General features: G+C 53.2%; 1 protein-coding gene across 1 annotated transcript in view; it reads left to right on the top strand.

Moving 5' to 3' along the window:
* Positions 1-8,647, top strand: part of CSNK1E (casein kinase 1 epsilon) — a 27,146-nt gene extending 18,499 nt beyond the window's left edge. The window contains exons 5-10 of the mRNA XM_019664571.1: positions 437-607; positions 2,180-2,328; positions 6,420-6,612; positions 6,711-6,850; positions 7,598-7,663; positions 8,608-8,647. Coding sequence (XP_019520116.1) covers positions 437-607; positions 2,180-2,328; positions 6,420-6,612; positions 6,711-6,850; positions 7,598-7,630 — 686 coding nt within the window. The 3' untranslated portion in view covers positions 7,631-7,663; positions 8,608-8,647. The remainder of the gene's footprint in view (positions 1-436; positions 608-2,179; positions 2,329-6,419; positions 6,613-6,710; positions 6,851-7,597; positions 7,664-8,607) is intronic.
* The last annotated feature ends 7,149 nt before the right edge of the window (positions 8,648-15,796 follow it).

The raw sequence follows: 15,796 nt of genomic DNA, 5'->3' as shown, positions 1-15,796 counted from the left end.
CTCACAGGGGTAGCACAGGTTGCTTAAGGTCATGTGGCTTAGCGAGCACCCAAGCCGGATTTGACCCCAACCCTGTCTGATAGCATAGCTTGTGCTCTATCCACAAGGTAGGCCAGGCAAGGAGGCAACAGGGTGCCTACTGCATAGTTGTCAAATGAATGAATGAATGAACACCTGAGCTGGGAAAACTAGGCCCAGACAGGGTCTAGAAAGCTCAGCCCCAGGGCCGTTCTCTGTAGGAGTCATACAGTGCCTGTCTATAACAGGGTTGCAGCAAGCCAGCATACAGTTGGAAGGTGGGAGGCGTGCGAGGTACACAGGGCAAGCTATTCCCCCTCAGTCAAGAAGCATGTCCTGGAGGAGGGGGTCCTCGCCACCATTGGCCAGGAGCCCAAGTGGACCCTGCCGCTCACCTTGTCCTTGACCCTCTGTGCAGAGCAAAGCCGTCGAGATGACCTGGAGAGTCTGGGCTACGTGCTCATGTACTTCAACCTGGGCTCCCTGCCCTGGCAGGGCCTCAAAGCGGCCACCAAGCGCCAGAAGTACGAACGGATCAGCGAGAAGAAGATGTCGACGCCCATCGAGGTCCTCTGCAAAGGCTACCCCTGTGAGTAGCCCAGTCAGGAGCTGGTCAGTGGGGACCCCCGAGGCCCTTTGTAAGGGGAAGACGAGGCCACACAGAGTCTGTTCCGGGCTACCACCGCCCCTGACACCAGAACACTAATCATGGGCTCTGGGCCGGCTGTCACTGCTCCGGCACAGTGGGAGTCCTGGCTGTCAAATAGTCGGTATCCCCAGACTCACATTCCTGCCTCCTCTCTCAAGGGCTGAGTATCAGGAAAAACTAGTCCTTCCTTCTTCTGAGTCTCCTTCACTCTCAGGGACCACTTCATTTCTGACACTGTAGTCATCAAACGTGTGGGGGTTTTCCCCCCAGCGAGCAATTCTCTGTAACACCAGCTGCGTGTCCTACTGTTTAACTTAATTCTAACACTATCTACCTGGAGATAGTTTCAGACCCCACAGGTTAAGGGCTCAGTCCAACAAGACTGTTCCCACCACACTTCAGACAACAATTGCAAGCCTAGGTTGCCACCTGTGCTCCTGACCAATTGGCTATAAATCTGTGATTCCCATGATCCCCTCCTTGAGTTCGATTCATTTGCTCGAGCGGCTCACAGAACTCAAAAACACGTTTAGCAGTTTATTAAAGGATTTGATAAAGGATACAGATAGACAGCCAGATGAAGAGCTACACCGGGCGAGATCTGGGAGGGCCCCAAGTGCAGGAGCTTCTGTCCCTGTGCAGTTGGGGTGTGTCACCCTCCCTGCGTGGATGTGGTCACCCACCTGGAATGTCTCCAAACCCAAAACTATTGGAATTTTTATGGAGGCTTCATCACGTAGGCATGATCAATTATTAACTTCATTTCTAGGCCCTTTCCCTTCTCTGGAGAATCTGGGGGGTGGGGTTGAAAATTCCAAGCTTCTAGTCATGGTTTGGTCTTTCTGGTGACCAGGAGACACCCAGAGTCGCCTCGTTAGAACAAAAAAATGCTCCTAGTGCTCTTATCACTTAGAACTTACAGGGTTTTAGGAGCCTGTACAGGGACAAGGTTAAAGACTAAGTATTAGAACAAGAGGTGTTCTTATCACTTAGGAAATTACAGGGGTTTGAGGAGCTCTGTGACAGGAACCAGGGGCAGAGACCAATATATATGTTTCCTATTATTTCACAAGGGCCCTCTCACCCCTAATTTTCAGATGAGGAAGTGGATGTCTTCTTCCTGTGGCTTAGGTCATATTGAGAGTTCCCATTGGGCTCTCGACTGTCTTTTTGAGTTTATGGCAGTTATTGATCTGCCATCTCCATGACCCCAGAGTGCCTGACAAGTGCAGGTGACGAGCTGTGAACGGGGGTCCTGCAGTGCCAGCTTACGGAAAGGGAACGCTTGTTCATTGTTCGCAGATCTTCAGTTGTTCTTGAATCTTCAGAGGCTCTGCTCACAGGCAGGTTATGGTTTCATCACTCTAGGGAGGACCATAGATCTGTTCTGTCTTCATCTTTCCCCCTTGCAGACTGAAGGGACAGTGGGTGGGTACGACAGCTGCTGGCTGCTGGGGGTCCTGGGAGCACGCGCCTCACAGTGGCCTCTTCTATCCCTGTAACCCCCACCAGCTGAGTTCTCAACATACCTCAATTTCTGCCGCTCCCTGCGGTTCGACGACAAGCCCGACTACTCCTACCTGCGACAGCTTTTCCGTAACCTCTTCCACCGGCAGGGCTTCTCCTACGACTACGTCTTCGACTGGAACATGCTCAAATTCGTGAGTCACCTGGAGGTCAAGGCGGGCTTGGGGGACTGGACGGGGATGGCCCTGACTCATAAGGCCAAAGTGACCCTGTGGTGGGCGGGGCTTCCGAAAAACGGGAGCTATGAGCTGGACCTTGCAAGTGACCGCACTGAGGTCCCAGAGCCCCCGTGTGCCCCCTACTTCTGTCTCATCAATGCTGAGAGCATTGGTCAGCAGAGCCCAGGCAGTGTGCCTCCTCCCACCAGACCCAGGAGGACCTGGCTGGGCCTCCGGTCCATCCTAGGCGCCCGCGGTCGGGCGTGGATGGCACTGGCGGGCCCCCCTGGTGTCCTGATCATGGCCTACACCTTCCTGCTCTTGTTGTTCTGCACGTCCCAGGCGGCTGCCTTCACTGTGGCCTCTCTGGCCAGTATGGACCCTTTCAATGTGGTTTCTTTCTTCCTGGTCACGGGACCCAGGGCCTTGCTGGGCGGCTATTCTGTCTCCCTCTTTTAAGAGTCTTGGGGGGGGTGAGGTGGGGAGAAGCGGTCGTCCGCTGTGCCTGGAGCTCTGGAATCTGAAATCGTATGACTTGTTTCACGTCTCTTCTGGAAAAGGGGGCTTCCTCGAGCCAGGCTCAGCCCCGTGACAGCGAAGCTATTGCACTGCCCTGCCCCCGCCCCCACCCCTGTGCTGGGCCCACGTACTCACCCGCCTACTGGTAAGGACCCTCCAAGGCCTGGCCTTTCCAAAATTTACCACTTGGCCAAGTGAGCACAAGAGGTTGAGCCTCTGCTGTGCTTTCTGTGTCCCTTCCAGGTGCCCGGCGCCCCTGGGCACCCAGGGCCCTCCAGATAGGCCGTTGGAGGAGGTGGAAGAGCTGCCCCCCCAAAACTACTGCCCTGTGGTCTGGACTCCAGGGCCCCTGTTCTGACAGCACCAGGTGTGCCTGAGCCCATCGGGGCCAGTCCTGAGGAGGTGTCCCTTGGCGTGGTGGGGGGTCAGTGGAGAGGGCATGGCAGAGAAGACCCTGCCACGAGTTTCTTGGGGATGAATCAGCTGCCGGATGGATGAACAGAGCCTGAAGGAGGGTTGATGTTCACTGCCCTGGAGGGGCCTGGGCGTGGGCACCAGGAGCAGCATCAGCCAGACCCTGTCGGCGGCCTCTGTATTGAACCTGAACTCATTAAACGTCCCCCACCTGTACCACGCTTCCTTCTGTTGTTCTCCTTTCATCGAGGGTGCCCTCCGCCCGCTAGGGCAGATGGCTTAGGACTGAGGCCTTGTTCTCCTGGACACTGGGGACGGCACATGGTCTTGTGCCCCTCTTCTTTCTGGGTCTCAGACAGTGGCCTGGTACTGCTCCTTAAGTGGGACAGAAGTTGGGCAGAGAACGGGGGTTCTGCAGGCCAAGGGACCCCAGGGGTGAGAGTGGGAGATGGGCAGCGGTGCACCTGTCACTAGGCCTTCTAGCTGGGAGCGCAGCCAAGGGCCAGGGGCCAGCTTTTCTCGCCACAGGGCATCGCTCAGGGAGTTGGGGCACTGGGCGAGGACTCGCTCATCGTATAGAAAGTCATTCCAGAGTCTGGTTCTGGGATGGGCTTGGCCTTTCTCTTCATACAGCTCCAAGAATGGGTTTTGTATTGTCTAGGCCTGTGTCATTCAATGTGGCAGCCATTGGCTACATGTGGCTAATTTTTACTTAACTAAAATTAATCAGAACTGAAAATGTAGCTCCTCAATTGCATTCACCACATTTCAAATTCTCAGGAGCCACAAGTGGCTGGCTAGTAGCTACCATATCTGGCAAGGCAGACGTGAATATGTCCATCATCACAGAAAGTTCTATGGGACGGTGCTACTCTAGATGGCTCCTCACAGAGCCTCTCGTGGGACCATTCAGCCAACAAGATCTTGTCACAAGCCAGGCCAGGAGCGCCCTCCCCACCCATTGCTCACACTCTGACCCCTTCCTGGAGTCCCCTTTGAAGCAGGCTCTGGAGTCTGAAGCTAAGCAGAGGTGCTAACAATCTTATCGTGAACGCACCAATCTCTGACTTGAAGACCATCGGACTGGATAAGGGGGCGCCCTTGACCCCATCGCCACTGTGGTGAGCTCAGCCATCCCCTGGCAGAAGCATCTGCAGACACGTGATGGCGACCTTTCACCCTGAAGCCAGGACCCTCCTACTTCACCCCACCCTGCAGGAAGCCTTCACCAGCACGTGCTAGCAGACAGGACACCATGCTGGGCACCGTGGGCTGCAAACTGTTCTGCAGGAAGGATTCCGCTCTTGACGGAGAGCTTTCCTCCTTGGAGTGGCCACCATAGAGCACTTAGTATCAGGGCCCTGGGATCTCTGGACACCTGGAGCCTGAGACGCTGCTCTCAGCACACAGAGCCACCGTTCCGAGGTCCAACCAGCCGGCCAAGAAGAAACTCGATGCAGCCAAGGACAGGGGTCCACACAGCACGGGTGGATGCCTGTGTGACTTTGATCAGTTTTCTTGTGGGCAAATAAAAGCCAAGAGACCACCCTGGTGTGTGTTTCTTGAGGTGTCACTTGGGTTGGTTGGAAACATGGAGAGTAGGTCACCTGGTGTTTTAGGGCTGGCCTTGGCTTGAGCCCGCTGGGGTCACAAAGGGCAGGGGCTGTACACCTCTGAGCGAATCACTTAGTGGCACAGAGCCTCAGTTTCCCCACCCAGGGAATGAGTTCCTACCTGCCCACAGGAGGTTTCATGAGTGGGTTCTACAGCTCCTCTCGTGGTCTGGCTGAGTTGCTCTCTCTGTCAGCCTGTAACTGAGTGAGTGGGAGTGCAGGGGGAAGACAGGAGATCAGCCTAGAGAGCCTTGGTGGTTCCAGGTCTGCCTGCCTGGACAGGCTTGTGGGTGGAAGGACTGGCGATGTTTGTTTCTAGAATGTTCTGCTAAGTCCTCTGGAGGCACAGAGAGCAGAGCAGGACTGAGTGGCAGAGGCCTGGGTTCACGCCCCAGCTCTGCCCTGAGCTGTGTGACCCCAGGCAGGTCATGAGGACTCTGGGCCTCGGTTCCTCACTAGGATTTAGGGATCATTCTGATCCCCAGCCATGACCTCCCAGTGGTGCTTAAAGGCAAGGCCCACCCCCCAACCCCATTTCCCAAGGACAGTAGGGCCGCCTCAGCCAGTTCCCTGGGAGAGACACGGGGTTGCAGGAGACCGCACCCCGTGGCCCGTGAGCAGGCCCCAACTCAAGCCCACAGCTCTCTCCACAGATGCGGCCCCCCTCATGCCAGCCCCCTGCCCTTCCCTGTGGACGACCCCAGGACCAACTAGGTAACGCGGCCAGGTGCCGCTCCCATACCATGCTCCTCTCTCTGGGCCTTTCCCCTTTCCTCCTGCACTGGGGGTGGCACTGGCTGGATGGCAGGGTCCTTGGGGGTTCATGTACCCCTTCTGCCCCAGCCTGCCTGCTGGGCCGCTTTTTCCTCCATGGGGCCTCTGTCCCGTTCCTTTTCCAGCTCCCCTGAGTTCCCATCCCAAGGCAGGCAGCATCTGTGTGGGTCCCCTGGGCCTCCTGTTGGTGGCCCCCACAGCGCCTTCCAGAAGCCATTGTCAGGTTCAGAGGCAGAGGATGAATAGCCCTTTGAAAAGATCCCCTGGCTGGGAAGCCTAGTTTAAATCCAGGCCTGGCCTTGGCTAGCCTTGTAACTCACTCTGGGCCTCTGTGAACTCCTGCCCTGCTCTGTTGGCAAACCTTGAGGAGTCGGGGACTCTGTATACAGATGGGGCCCAGGTTGGGAGGGCCAAGGAGTGCCCTTGGTCATCCTGAGGGCATCCGCTCTCCCAGCCTCGACTGGCCCCATGAGACCAGGGCAGAGTGACCTTCCTCTGCCTCTCACATCCAGCTTCCTCCTTCCTCTGGGCAGTTTTTGGCTGTTTCTCTGTGCTGTGTGATCGTGGGTCATTTCCAGGCCTCTCGGGCTCCCTGCTTTGTGGGGAGGAGGTTGGACTAGAGGGTTGCGATGCCTCTTCCCTGAGATGCCCACCTGGCCTCCCTCCCCCTGTTCTGCCCTGTTGGGGTGCCCCCCCAGCAACCTGACCTCACAGGGCTGACCAGGTCTCTCCTTGCCCTCCCCACAGGGTGCAGCCCGAAACCCCGAGGATGTGGACCGGGAGCGGCGAGAGCACGAGCGCGAGGAGAGGATGGGGCAGCTCCGAGGGTCTGCAACCCGGGCCCTGCCTCCCGGCCCGCCCACGGGGGCCACTGCCAACCGGCTCCGCAGTGCTGCCGAGCCTGTGGCTTCTACTCCAGCCTCCCGCATCCAGCAAGCTGGTGAGCGGGGACCTTGGGCAGTGGGCCCGGCCCGAGGGCGCCCCGGGCAGCCAAGGCCCTGGACACTGAGGGTGGCTTCCTCCTCCCTCACCCTCTAGGCAATACTTCTCCCAGAGCGATCTCACGAGTCGACAGAGAGAGGAAGGTGAGCATGAGGCTACACAGGGGCGCTCCTGCCAACGTTTCGTCCTCCGACCTCACCGGGCGGCAAGAGGTCTCCCGGATTTCAGCCTCACAGGTGAGCCGCCCTCATTCCAGCCCTTCTGTGCCTTGCAACTGAGCCAGGGACCCCCAGGCATGGAGTCAGCCCTTGTGGTTCAGTTCTTTCCTGTCCGCTGATTCTCTCTAATAACCTTGGAGCAAGCCCCTTTTGTTGAGCAGGGACTTAGCCTCATTAAATCCTCTGAGGTCTGATTAGCCCCATTGAGCAAAATCAGAAGTAACTTGCCCCAGCAGGTGGTAGAGCTGGGATCCAGCCCTCGCTGCCAGGGGCTCAGCCTGGGTGGGCAGCAGGGAGTTCACAACGGAGAGGCTCGTCGTCCTTGCCATTAGGAAGCCCCCACAGGTCCCAGTCTGCACAAGATCGAGGGGTGGGCCGATCCTGTCCGGTGACCCCACTTAGGGGTTATGTTTGGACTAGGAAAGGTAGGAAGGGGGAATCTGTGGTTGACCAAGGAAGGCATCCTGGCAGAGGTGGGCAGGAGACCTGCTGTGCTCCTCCTGCCTGCAGTGGAGAAGCCTCAACAGGACGAGCCAAGGGTTGTGCTTCCAGCAGCCAGACTCCAGTGTGGCCTGGAGCGTCTGCTTTGCCTCTCTGGGCAGTGTTCTTAATCTACACCCCGGGGTCACTGAGATCACACACCTCTTCCCTTGGCTCAAGGGCCTGGTAGGGGTGGGGTGGAGCTCCACAGGGGGGCAGGACTTGCCACATTGCCCTCGCTGGCAGCTTATCCCCCTCCCCCTCTCTCTGCCTTCCCTCCCAAAGACAAGCGTGCCATTTGACCATCTTGGGAAGTGAGGAGGAACCACCATTGGACCAGTATTTGCTTAGGTGAGTTGATGTCTGCTGCAGACGCAGCCCAGTGAGGTATAGAAACACCTGCAGCTCTAGGAAGAGACCAGTGTGTGCTGTGGAGGAGTGAGGAGAGTGGCAGATGGTACCAGGGACCCCAGAACCAAGGGCCTTCAAGGGAGTTTAAAACCTTGGAGCCTGCCTGACTCTGAGCAGGCCTGGCCCACACCAGTTAGTTTCTTCTGGAAACCCCTTTCTCTGTCTCTGAGCCAGCCTTCCATGCCCCCTTTGCCTTAACATATTTTGGAAAGTTGGTTCCTAGCAAAGATGGGGCCCAGGGGCCCACACCCTGACTTCCCCCAGGGATTTAGCCCTGTCTTAGCAGCCTGGGCTGTTAAACTCTTAACTCATCAAAGCACTTAACCAGGGCCCTGTACTTAAGAGTTTACCTGCTGTCAAAGAAGGCACTTGGCCTCCACAAGTCCAGGAGGCCCTCTGGCCAGTATGAGTCTCATGGGACTTCCATGGCTGCACAAGGCCTTGGGGTGGCATATAGCAGCCCTCCACTCTAGGGCTGGCTCGAGGAAGGGGAGGTGGCAGGGGGTTCTTTGCGGGAGCAGGGAGTGTGGGGGAAGGTCTGAGCTCCCTGGGGAATATGGGCGTGACAGGCCGAGCTTGGCCTCACAGCGGTGGAAATTCATTGTACAGATAGAGCCGGGGCATAAAGCCGGGCTGACCTTCGTCAGACCTTGAGCCCAGGAACCAGCCTGTCCATGGCAGATGTGAGACTGGGGCAGCTGCTCGTGAAGAAGACAGGAAAGGGATTGATTGTGTCCTTCTTGTGAAAATGGAGCACCTACTCTGTGCCCCAGAGAGGGACCAGCTCAAAGGCTTGGGGACAAGACTACAGTAGCTGAATGAGGTCTGGCAGATGGGTGGCCACAGGCAGTGCTCCTAATCTGTCTTCTTTCTCCCGTTTTCAGTGTCTTCACTGTATTTTCTTTTGAAAAAACAACAACAAGATGGGGGAAAAAACCACTCAAAAGAACAAAAAAAGAGGAAAAAAAACCCAGCACAAAACCGACGATGGATTTTGTTTCTTTTGATGTTTTTTTTTTTTATTGGTTTTTTTTTTTTTTGCCAACTGCAAGAAGATGAGATGCCCTCAGCACCGAGGATTCTCGTCCCTTTGTGTTTCTCGCTGCCCACACCTTCAGTCTGCCAAAGGCTCCCCTCACACAGAGCTACATGTGCCAGACGCCAGGCCCTGCCCCAGCTGACGCTGACACCGGCTGGGAGGGGAACATCTCAGCCTAGAGGGTCCTCCTGTGCCATTAGGAGGTGGCCTGAGGAGCTCGGGGAACGGTTTGATGGTTTGGTTGGTCGGCAGCAGGTCCCACCAGATGTTCTTGAGCCTCAAACCACAGGAAATACGCACAGCCCCCACCCCGAGATGATGGTGGCCGACTTTCTGTGTGGGCTTTTTCCAGTGTCCCCTCTGGAAAAAGGAGTGTTTGGGTCCCTGTTTGCCTTTCCCCGGAGACCTTAAGGAGTGGGTGGCGAGGTGATGGAAGCTGAGATTCCTTGTGTGCGTGTGTCTCCCAGGACAGCAAGGGCCCTCCCCAACTTCAGGCCGAATTTCTGTTCTCATCCCCTTAACAAGGACATGGGGTGGACATTGACCTTCATGTCCCTTAAGAAGGGCACAGAGGGTCCTTGTCACCACTGACTCCTCAGACTGTCGTCAGCCTGTGGCAGCCCTGTTCCCCTCTCCTGGTCTTCAGACAGAATCCGTGGAGACTACTTCCAGAAAGCATCTGGCTCCTGGGTTTGTAAATGAGTTCCCTGGTCCTGACACTCTCCCAAGGATCCTGCCTCCCTGCATCTTGCCTCTCAGTAGAGGAGCCTGGGGGAGGAGGAGTCTAGGGGAGGCGGAGCCTGGGGGGAGGAGTCTAGGGGAGGCGGAGCCTGGGGAGGAGGAGCCTGGGTCAGGGCTGGGCGCTGGATTTATCCATCCCTCCTAGTTAACACCCTGTTTTTACTTTATTTTTGTTTTCCCCGTGTGTGTATTTCCTAATTTATTTACCTCTGTTTCCCCTTTTTTCTTTTTCTTTTTTTAATTAAAGAGCAAAGCTTTTTATTACTTTGTAATTTAAAAAACTGAAAAAAAATACTGAAGAACTTTGGGGGGAATTTTGTACTTTTTTCCTGTGTAAATATTGGACTTTTTTGAGCTTTATTGTGGTTGTTAATTTGAAGTAATAAAGTAGAAAAGGATAAAGTGACATGGTCAGCCTTCAGTCCCCCTCTGTGTTCTGGGGGTTTCTCCCCAGCAGACCTGGGAGCGGGTATGGCTGGGGATTAAACCAGTGCTTCAGAAACTATATAGGAACTACCTGGGGACAGATGCTGACCCAGGAGGGCAGGGCTGGGGTCTGAGGGTCTGCATTCTAACAAGATCCAGGGAATGCCCCCGGCCCAGAACCACACTGGATAGGACGGTTCAAAATGCTCTTCACAACGATGTCTTATCCACATAAGAATTCTGAGGTCTGCTCATCTCTGCCTTCACATGGGAAACAGTACAGAGGTGAAATAATTTGCCCAAGGTCACACAGCTCTGGTGGCAGAACCAGGATTTCAACCCCGCCATTGTCCAAGGAGCCCTGCAAGCGAGGGCACTGGAGTCTGGTTCCAATGGTGACTGTGTCACAGGGAACCCTGGGTGGTTCCTTCAGCCAAGCTTTGATAAAGGCGCAGCCCTTAGCTTGGCCTGCCTTTGTCTCACCAGCTAATAAAAGCATCTGTCTAATAGTCTGCATTTATCCAGCATGGTTTACTTTCCTACTACTCATTAGCATGCGCCCCTCCGGCCCCCTTCAGGACCTCTGGCTGGATGTCTGACATCAAACCCAAAGTGTGAAGTTACCAACTATGGGCCTTGAAGAAAATATATAAGGAGCTAATCTTTTTTATGTATGTATGTATGTATGTATTTTATTATTTTTAAAGATTTTTATTGGGGAATTGGGGGAAGGGGAACAGACAAGTTGCTGTCGTTTTGTTCTTCAGTCTAGTTGTGGAGGACGTCACTTCACCGGCCCATGTTGGTATTATCATTGCGCTCTTCCCGGGTGAGGCAGATCGGTCGCCAGTCTGCTCACGGCAGCTCTTGGCAGCTCAGGCTGGCTGCCGGCTGCTCATGGTAGCTTATGGCAGCCCCACTGCAGCTTCACAGCAGCCTATGCCATTGCCAGCTACTCATGGCAGCTCCTGGTCGAGCTGTTGTTCACCATCTTAGCTGTAGAGGGCGCAGCATCACTGGCTCTAATGTGGGGTCTGAACTGGGGCCCTGCTGCTCAGAGCTGGCGTCCCAAGCCAGCTCTTAACCAACGCACCACTCGGCTGGCCCAGAGCTAATCTTTTATTTTAAAAGTCTATCTCTTGTAGTGAAAATCTTAGTTCCTAATAACACTAATGTGCTTACGTTACTGCACCCTGTGATATACAAGGTCTGACAATTAAGTTTGTGAACTTGTTGCACGATGTTGCTAACCTTTTTTGATATTAGAGGGATTATTCATTATTCATTATGAATTTGTACCAACTGGACAAACAGTTAACCAAGTTGACTATTTGGAAGTGCTGAAAAGGCTGCGTGAAAAAGTTAGATGAAAATAACCTGAAGTTTTCGCCAACAATTCATGGCTCTTACATCATGACAATGCACCAGCTCACCTGGCACTGTCTGTGAGGGAGTTTTTAGCCAGTAAACAAATAACTGTATTGGAACACCCTCCCTACTCACCTGATCTGGCCCCCAGTGACTTCTTTATTGACCCAAAGATAAAATATTGAAAGGAAGACATTTGGATGACATTCAGAACATCAAGGGTAATACGACGACAGCTCTGATGGCCATTCCAGAAAAAGTTCCAAAATTGCTTTGAAGGGTGGACTAGGTGCTGGCATCGGTGCATAGCTTCCCAAGGGGAGGACTCTGAAGGTGACCATAGTGATATTAAGCAAGGAGGTACGTAGCAACTTTTCTAGGATGAGTTTTCTAACTTAATTGTCCAACCTTTGTACATAAGTTTCAAAGTTACAATTTTAATATTACTACCAAAAAATACGGGGGAAAAAATTTGTAAGGCTTTTGGGGTTTTTTTTGCCTTTAATATGTATCACTAAGGATGTACTGTCAGAGTACAGAGCCCAGAAATAAGTTGAAATAATTCTTTTCTCTATATGGTCTTTATTGATTGTAATAATGAGTTAGTGCACCAATTTTTGGTTTAATTTTTTTTTGTTTTTGTTTTTGTTTTTTTTAGCTGAGCCATCCTGCTACCTGTTGGCAGCTCAGTGGCTGCTTAGCTCGGGCTGGACTTGAACCTCTGTTGCTCAGAGCTCAAACTCTTGAGTGAGCTCTTAACCAACTGAGCCACTCGGCCGGCCCTAATTTTTATTTTTTTGAGATTACATGCATGAAAAGTTATAATCAGAATCACTGCCCTCCAAGACCCCTACTATGTTCCTACCCAGCATCCTCACAGGTTCTGGTTTATACTTCCTGTGTTTCTTATTCAGGGAGCAAATGTATATGGGAGGGATGGTTGCTGACAGCCTCTGAGGAAGTGACATTTAAGCTGAGGCCAGAGGGGTGACCAGGATGTGTCAACCATGCAATCAGTTTATTTTTAATAAGTACGCCAAACAATTGCCAGGAAATTTTGTCCAGACTGGAGGGTGCAAACATGCCACTTTGTGAGTCATCTTCATTCATTGCAACAAACAAACATTGGCTGGGCTTGTGTGGGTGCCAGGAGTGCCAGGTGTGGGGCTGAGGTGGAGCGGAGTGCAGGGATGAGGAGTGGGGAGCACAGGGTTGGAGTTCAGAGGGCCAGCTTGGCCCCTCTGTGACCTTGGGGATTGACTGGGTCTCAGTTTTCTCTCTAAAGTAGTGGTGGCAGGAGGGTGATAATACCTACTTCAGAGGGTTGTAGGCTGAGTTAATTGAGGGCTCACCATGCCTGGCCTTGTTCCCAGCCCTCTGCTCATAACAATCCTATGAGGTAGGTGTATTATGCCCATTATATAGATGAGGACACTGAGGCACAGAGAAGACTGCCTGGCTCCACAGCACCATAGAGTGCTCAGTTGTGGTAACTACATATTTTTTTAATGTTTTTTTTATTGCAGTTGACATTCAATATTAGTTTCAGGTGTGCAACATAGTGATTAGACATTTATATACCTTATGAAGTGATCCCCCTAATAAGTTAGTACCCATCTGACACCATACATAGTTATTGCAATATTATGGACCGTTCTCTCTATGCTGTACTTCACATCCCCGTGACTATTTTGTAACTGCCAATTTGTACTTCTTAATCCCTTCGCCTTTTGTAACTACACATTTCAAACACAAGGCTTCCAGGGGCTAACAGCCTAGGCAGAGGAAAGACTTAGACTAGCAAATGGCTCATCCCAATCCAGAATCCAGTGTGTGATGCCCAGTGTGAACGGGGGATGAGGGAGGGAACGTGTCTGGTGTCATCAAGGAAGGTGTTTCAAAGATCTTTGACCTGAGCAGTAGTTTACTGGGATGAAGTATGTAGCACTTTTTCTAGGATGAGTTCTCAAACTTAATTGTCCAACTTTAATCGGACAGAACAGCATGTGCAAAGGCCCAGAGGTATGAACTAGCTTGATATAATCAGTTTCAAGCACAAAGCAGGAGGGAGGAGGCGGATCCAAACCATCTTCCATCTGCACTGAGGGAAACCATTGATCAGGGGAGATGGCACATGGATGTGAACTTCAGGAATGCAAATATAGCAACAGTGGGCAGGGAGACTGGAGGAAGGAGAAAGACAGGGAGAAGGGTTAGGGAGTTATGGTCACAACTCAGGCAGGAGGCATCCAGAGGTGGGGACGACCAAACCATTTCGGAACACGGTCTGTTAGCCAACAGAGAGGGAGGAGTCTGAAGGCTCTGAGTTTAGCAGCCTGTACGCCTGGGAGCATAGCAGGCAGAGAGGTGCACGGAGGGATGGCCTGCCAGCGAGAAGCAGAGCTGGGAGGGCGGGGCATCAGGGAGGAGGGCGTGGCCAGCGAGCTCAAAGCTACAACGTTGGAAAGGGTAAGGCTGGCAAAAACAACAATAACAACAACAATGAGGTCCCGACTGACTGTTTTGCTTTAGTTCCTTTAAAAAATTTCTATTGAGGTGTAATTTAGAAAAATGCACACATCTTAGGTGAACTGCTGCATAACTTTTTACCTATTTCTATACGCCTATGTAACCACCTGATGAAGATGTAGGTGCGACTGTCGGCACTCCAGCAAGTTTCTTCAGGCATACTCCCATGCAATATTAGCCCCCTCCCCCCCACACACAGGACACTAATCTTCTAAATTCTATCAACAGGTGACCTTTTGACTGGGGGAGAAGACTCAGAGCAGGAGGTGAGAAGGGAGGTAGTGGGCAGAGGAGATTGACAGGAAGAGGAAGGCCTTGGGGGGAGGAGGACGACACACTTTGGTGGCGTCCACCGGTGAGAAAAGGTCAAAGAGGTCTGCAAGTGTTTGGAGGGAAAAGAACCCTTGAGGAAGGGGATTAATGACTGGACAGAAGATGGTTTGGAGAAGGGAAGGGAGGGGATACAGGGAGAACTTGGTCTGGGACAAAAGAAGAGGCTAGGCTTCCTCTGAACTTGGTTCAGTCACTTCCCCTGTGCTCATCACCTGGAAAAAATATAAGCCCCTTCATATCACTGGGCTGCTCCCTCTTAGGTGGTGGCATCCCCTCTCAATTCCTAACTGCATTTTGATGCACCCAAGCCAACCCAGGGCCTCCCATGGGGGCGTTGATCACAGGCAGACCCCTGAGGCCAGCTCCAGTGGGGCCACTCCAACATAACTTTAGCAAAGGAGGAAGCCGGCTACTCCAATGCTCTCTCTCCCTTTCCCCTCCCCCACCCATGGTCTACTTCAGAAACAGATATGGGAAGAGTAGCTAAGAATGCTGAGCCCCCGCATCCTATCCTCTTTCCCAGAGCCTAAAACACAGGCGCCCCAGGAACATATCTAATCATTCAGAGAAGTAAACACATTCCAAGCTCCAGCCTCACTCTGCCCAACCCCCAGTCATCTACGATTCTCGATTCTCGCTTAAGCCGCACTTCTCTGAGGTCCTCTGTCCCTGCCAACATGTGGGTTGGTGAGGGAGAAGGGGTCTGATGTGCAGGATAAATGTTGTCATGGTGACGTCAAGCCACATTCCCCCCCTCCTCTCCCTTTGGCCTGCTCCCTGCCACCTCTTCTTTCACCCGACCTTGAGGCACCAACAGCATCTCTCTGTCCTCCCAACTGTCCCATGTGAGGCCACATCCCATAGTCTATTGAGGTTCAGGAAGCTGCACATCTAGAGCTTGGCTTCACCAAGGCTGCACTGCCCATACAGAGGGGCTGATGGCCTGGGAAAGCAGTCCAGTGGGGTGGGGAGGGTGGGGGCAAGTAGGGAGCAGAGGGCCCAGTCCTGGGGCCCTGCCCCTTTAAGGAGGCCCCACTAGGGGTCCGGAACACGGATCACTGCAGACAGTCACTCCAGCTCCTGTAGGCCCCTGGGAGAATGGCATCTCAGGTAATTATGCCTCCCTAGGCTTTTCATCCCAGTGTCTTCAAAGTACCTGGGATTAAGGTGCGGCCCCTTTTAAGTCATCCCACCCAGGTTTACCCAGTCACTGCAGCTCTGAGACTGGGACACCCGGGGCCTTTTGCTTCCTCCTCCCCTCCTCTCCTCCCTCTCATGAACGCCTCTCTGAGAAAACCCTGGGCCCTGCCTCTCTAACTCTCTGCATGCCCCTGACCTGCGGTGAACTTCTCTTTCCTGATGCCAGTACTCTGGGGTCCTGTAAAGAATCTTAGACATATTCCTAGTGACTCCAAGGAAACTGGCAGTAAATCCTTCTCTTTGGCCTGTTGTCATTTACTTGTTTGCCTTGGCTAGGTACGTTTGAAGTAGAGCTCGTCTTGCCTGTGTTGGAGGTACATGTGTGTGTGTGACTTAGAGGACAGAAAAGAAAGCGCCTTCTCTCTGTGTCTCCAACTCAGGCTGTTTAAACAGCCAACTGTAAATCATCACCCACCAACGTCTCTGATTGACAGGCA

This window comes from Hipposideros armiger, unplaced genomic scaffold (assembly GCF_001890085.2).
Source record: "Hipposideros armiger isolate ML-2016 unplaced genomic scaffold, ASM189008v1 scaffold_426, whole genome shotgun sequence".
NCBI classification, from domain to species: domain Eukaryota; kingdom Metazoa; phylum Chordata; class Mammalia; order Chiroptera; family Hipposideridae; genus Hipposideros; species Hipposideros armiger.
The sequence above is the reverse complement of the archived record's forward strand: the minus strand, read 5'-3'. Positions and strand labels throughout refer to the sequence as shown.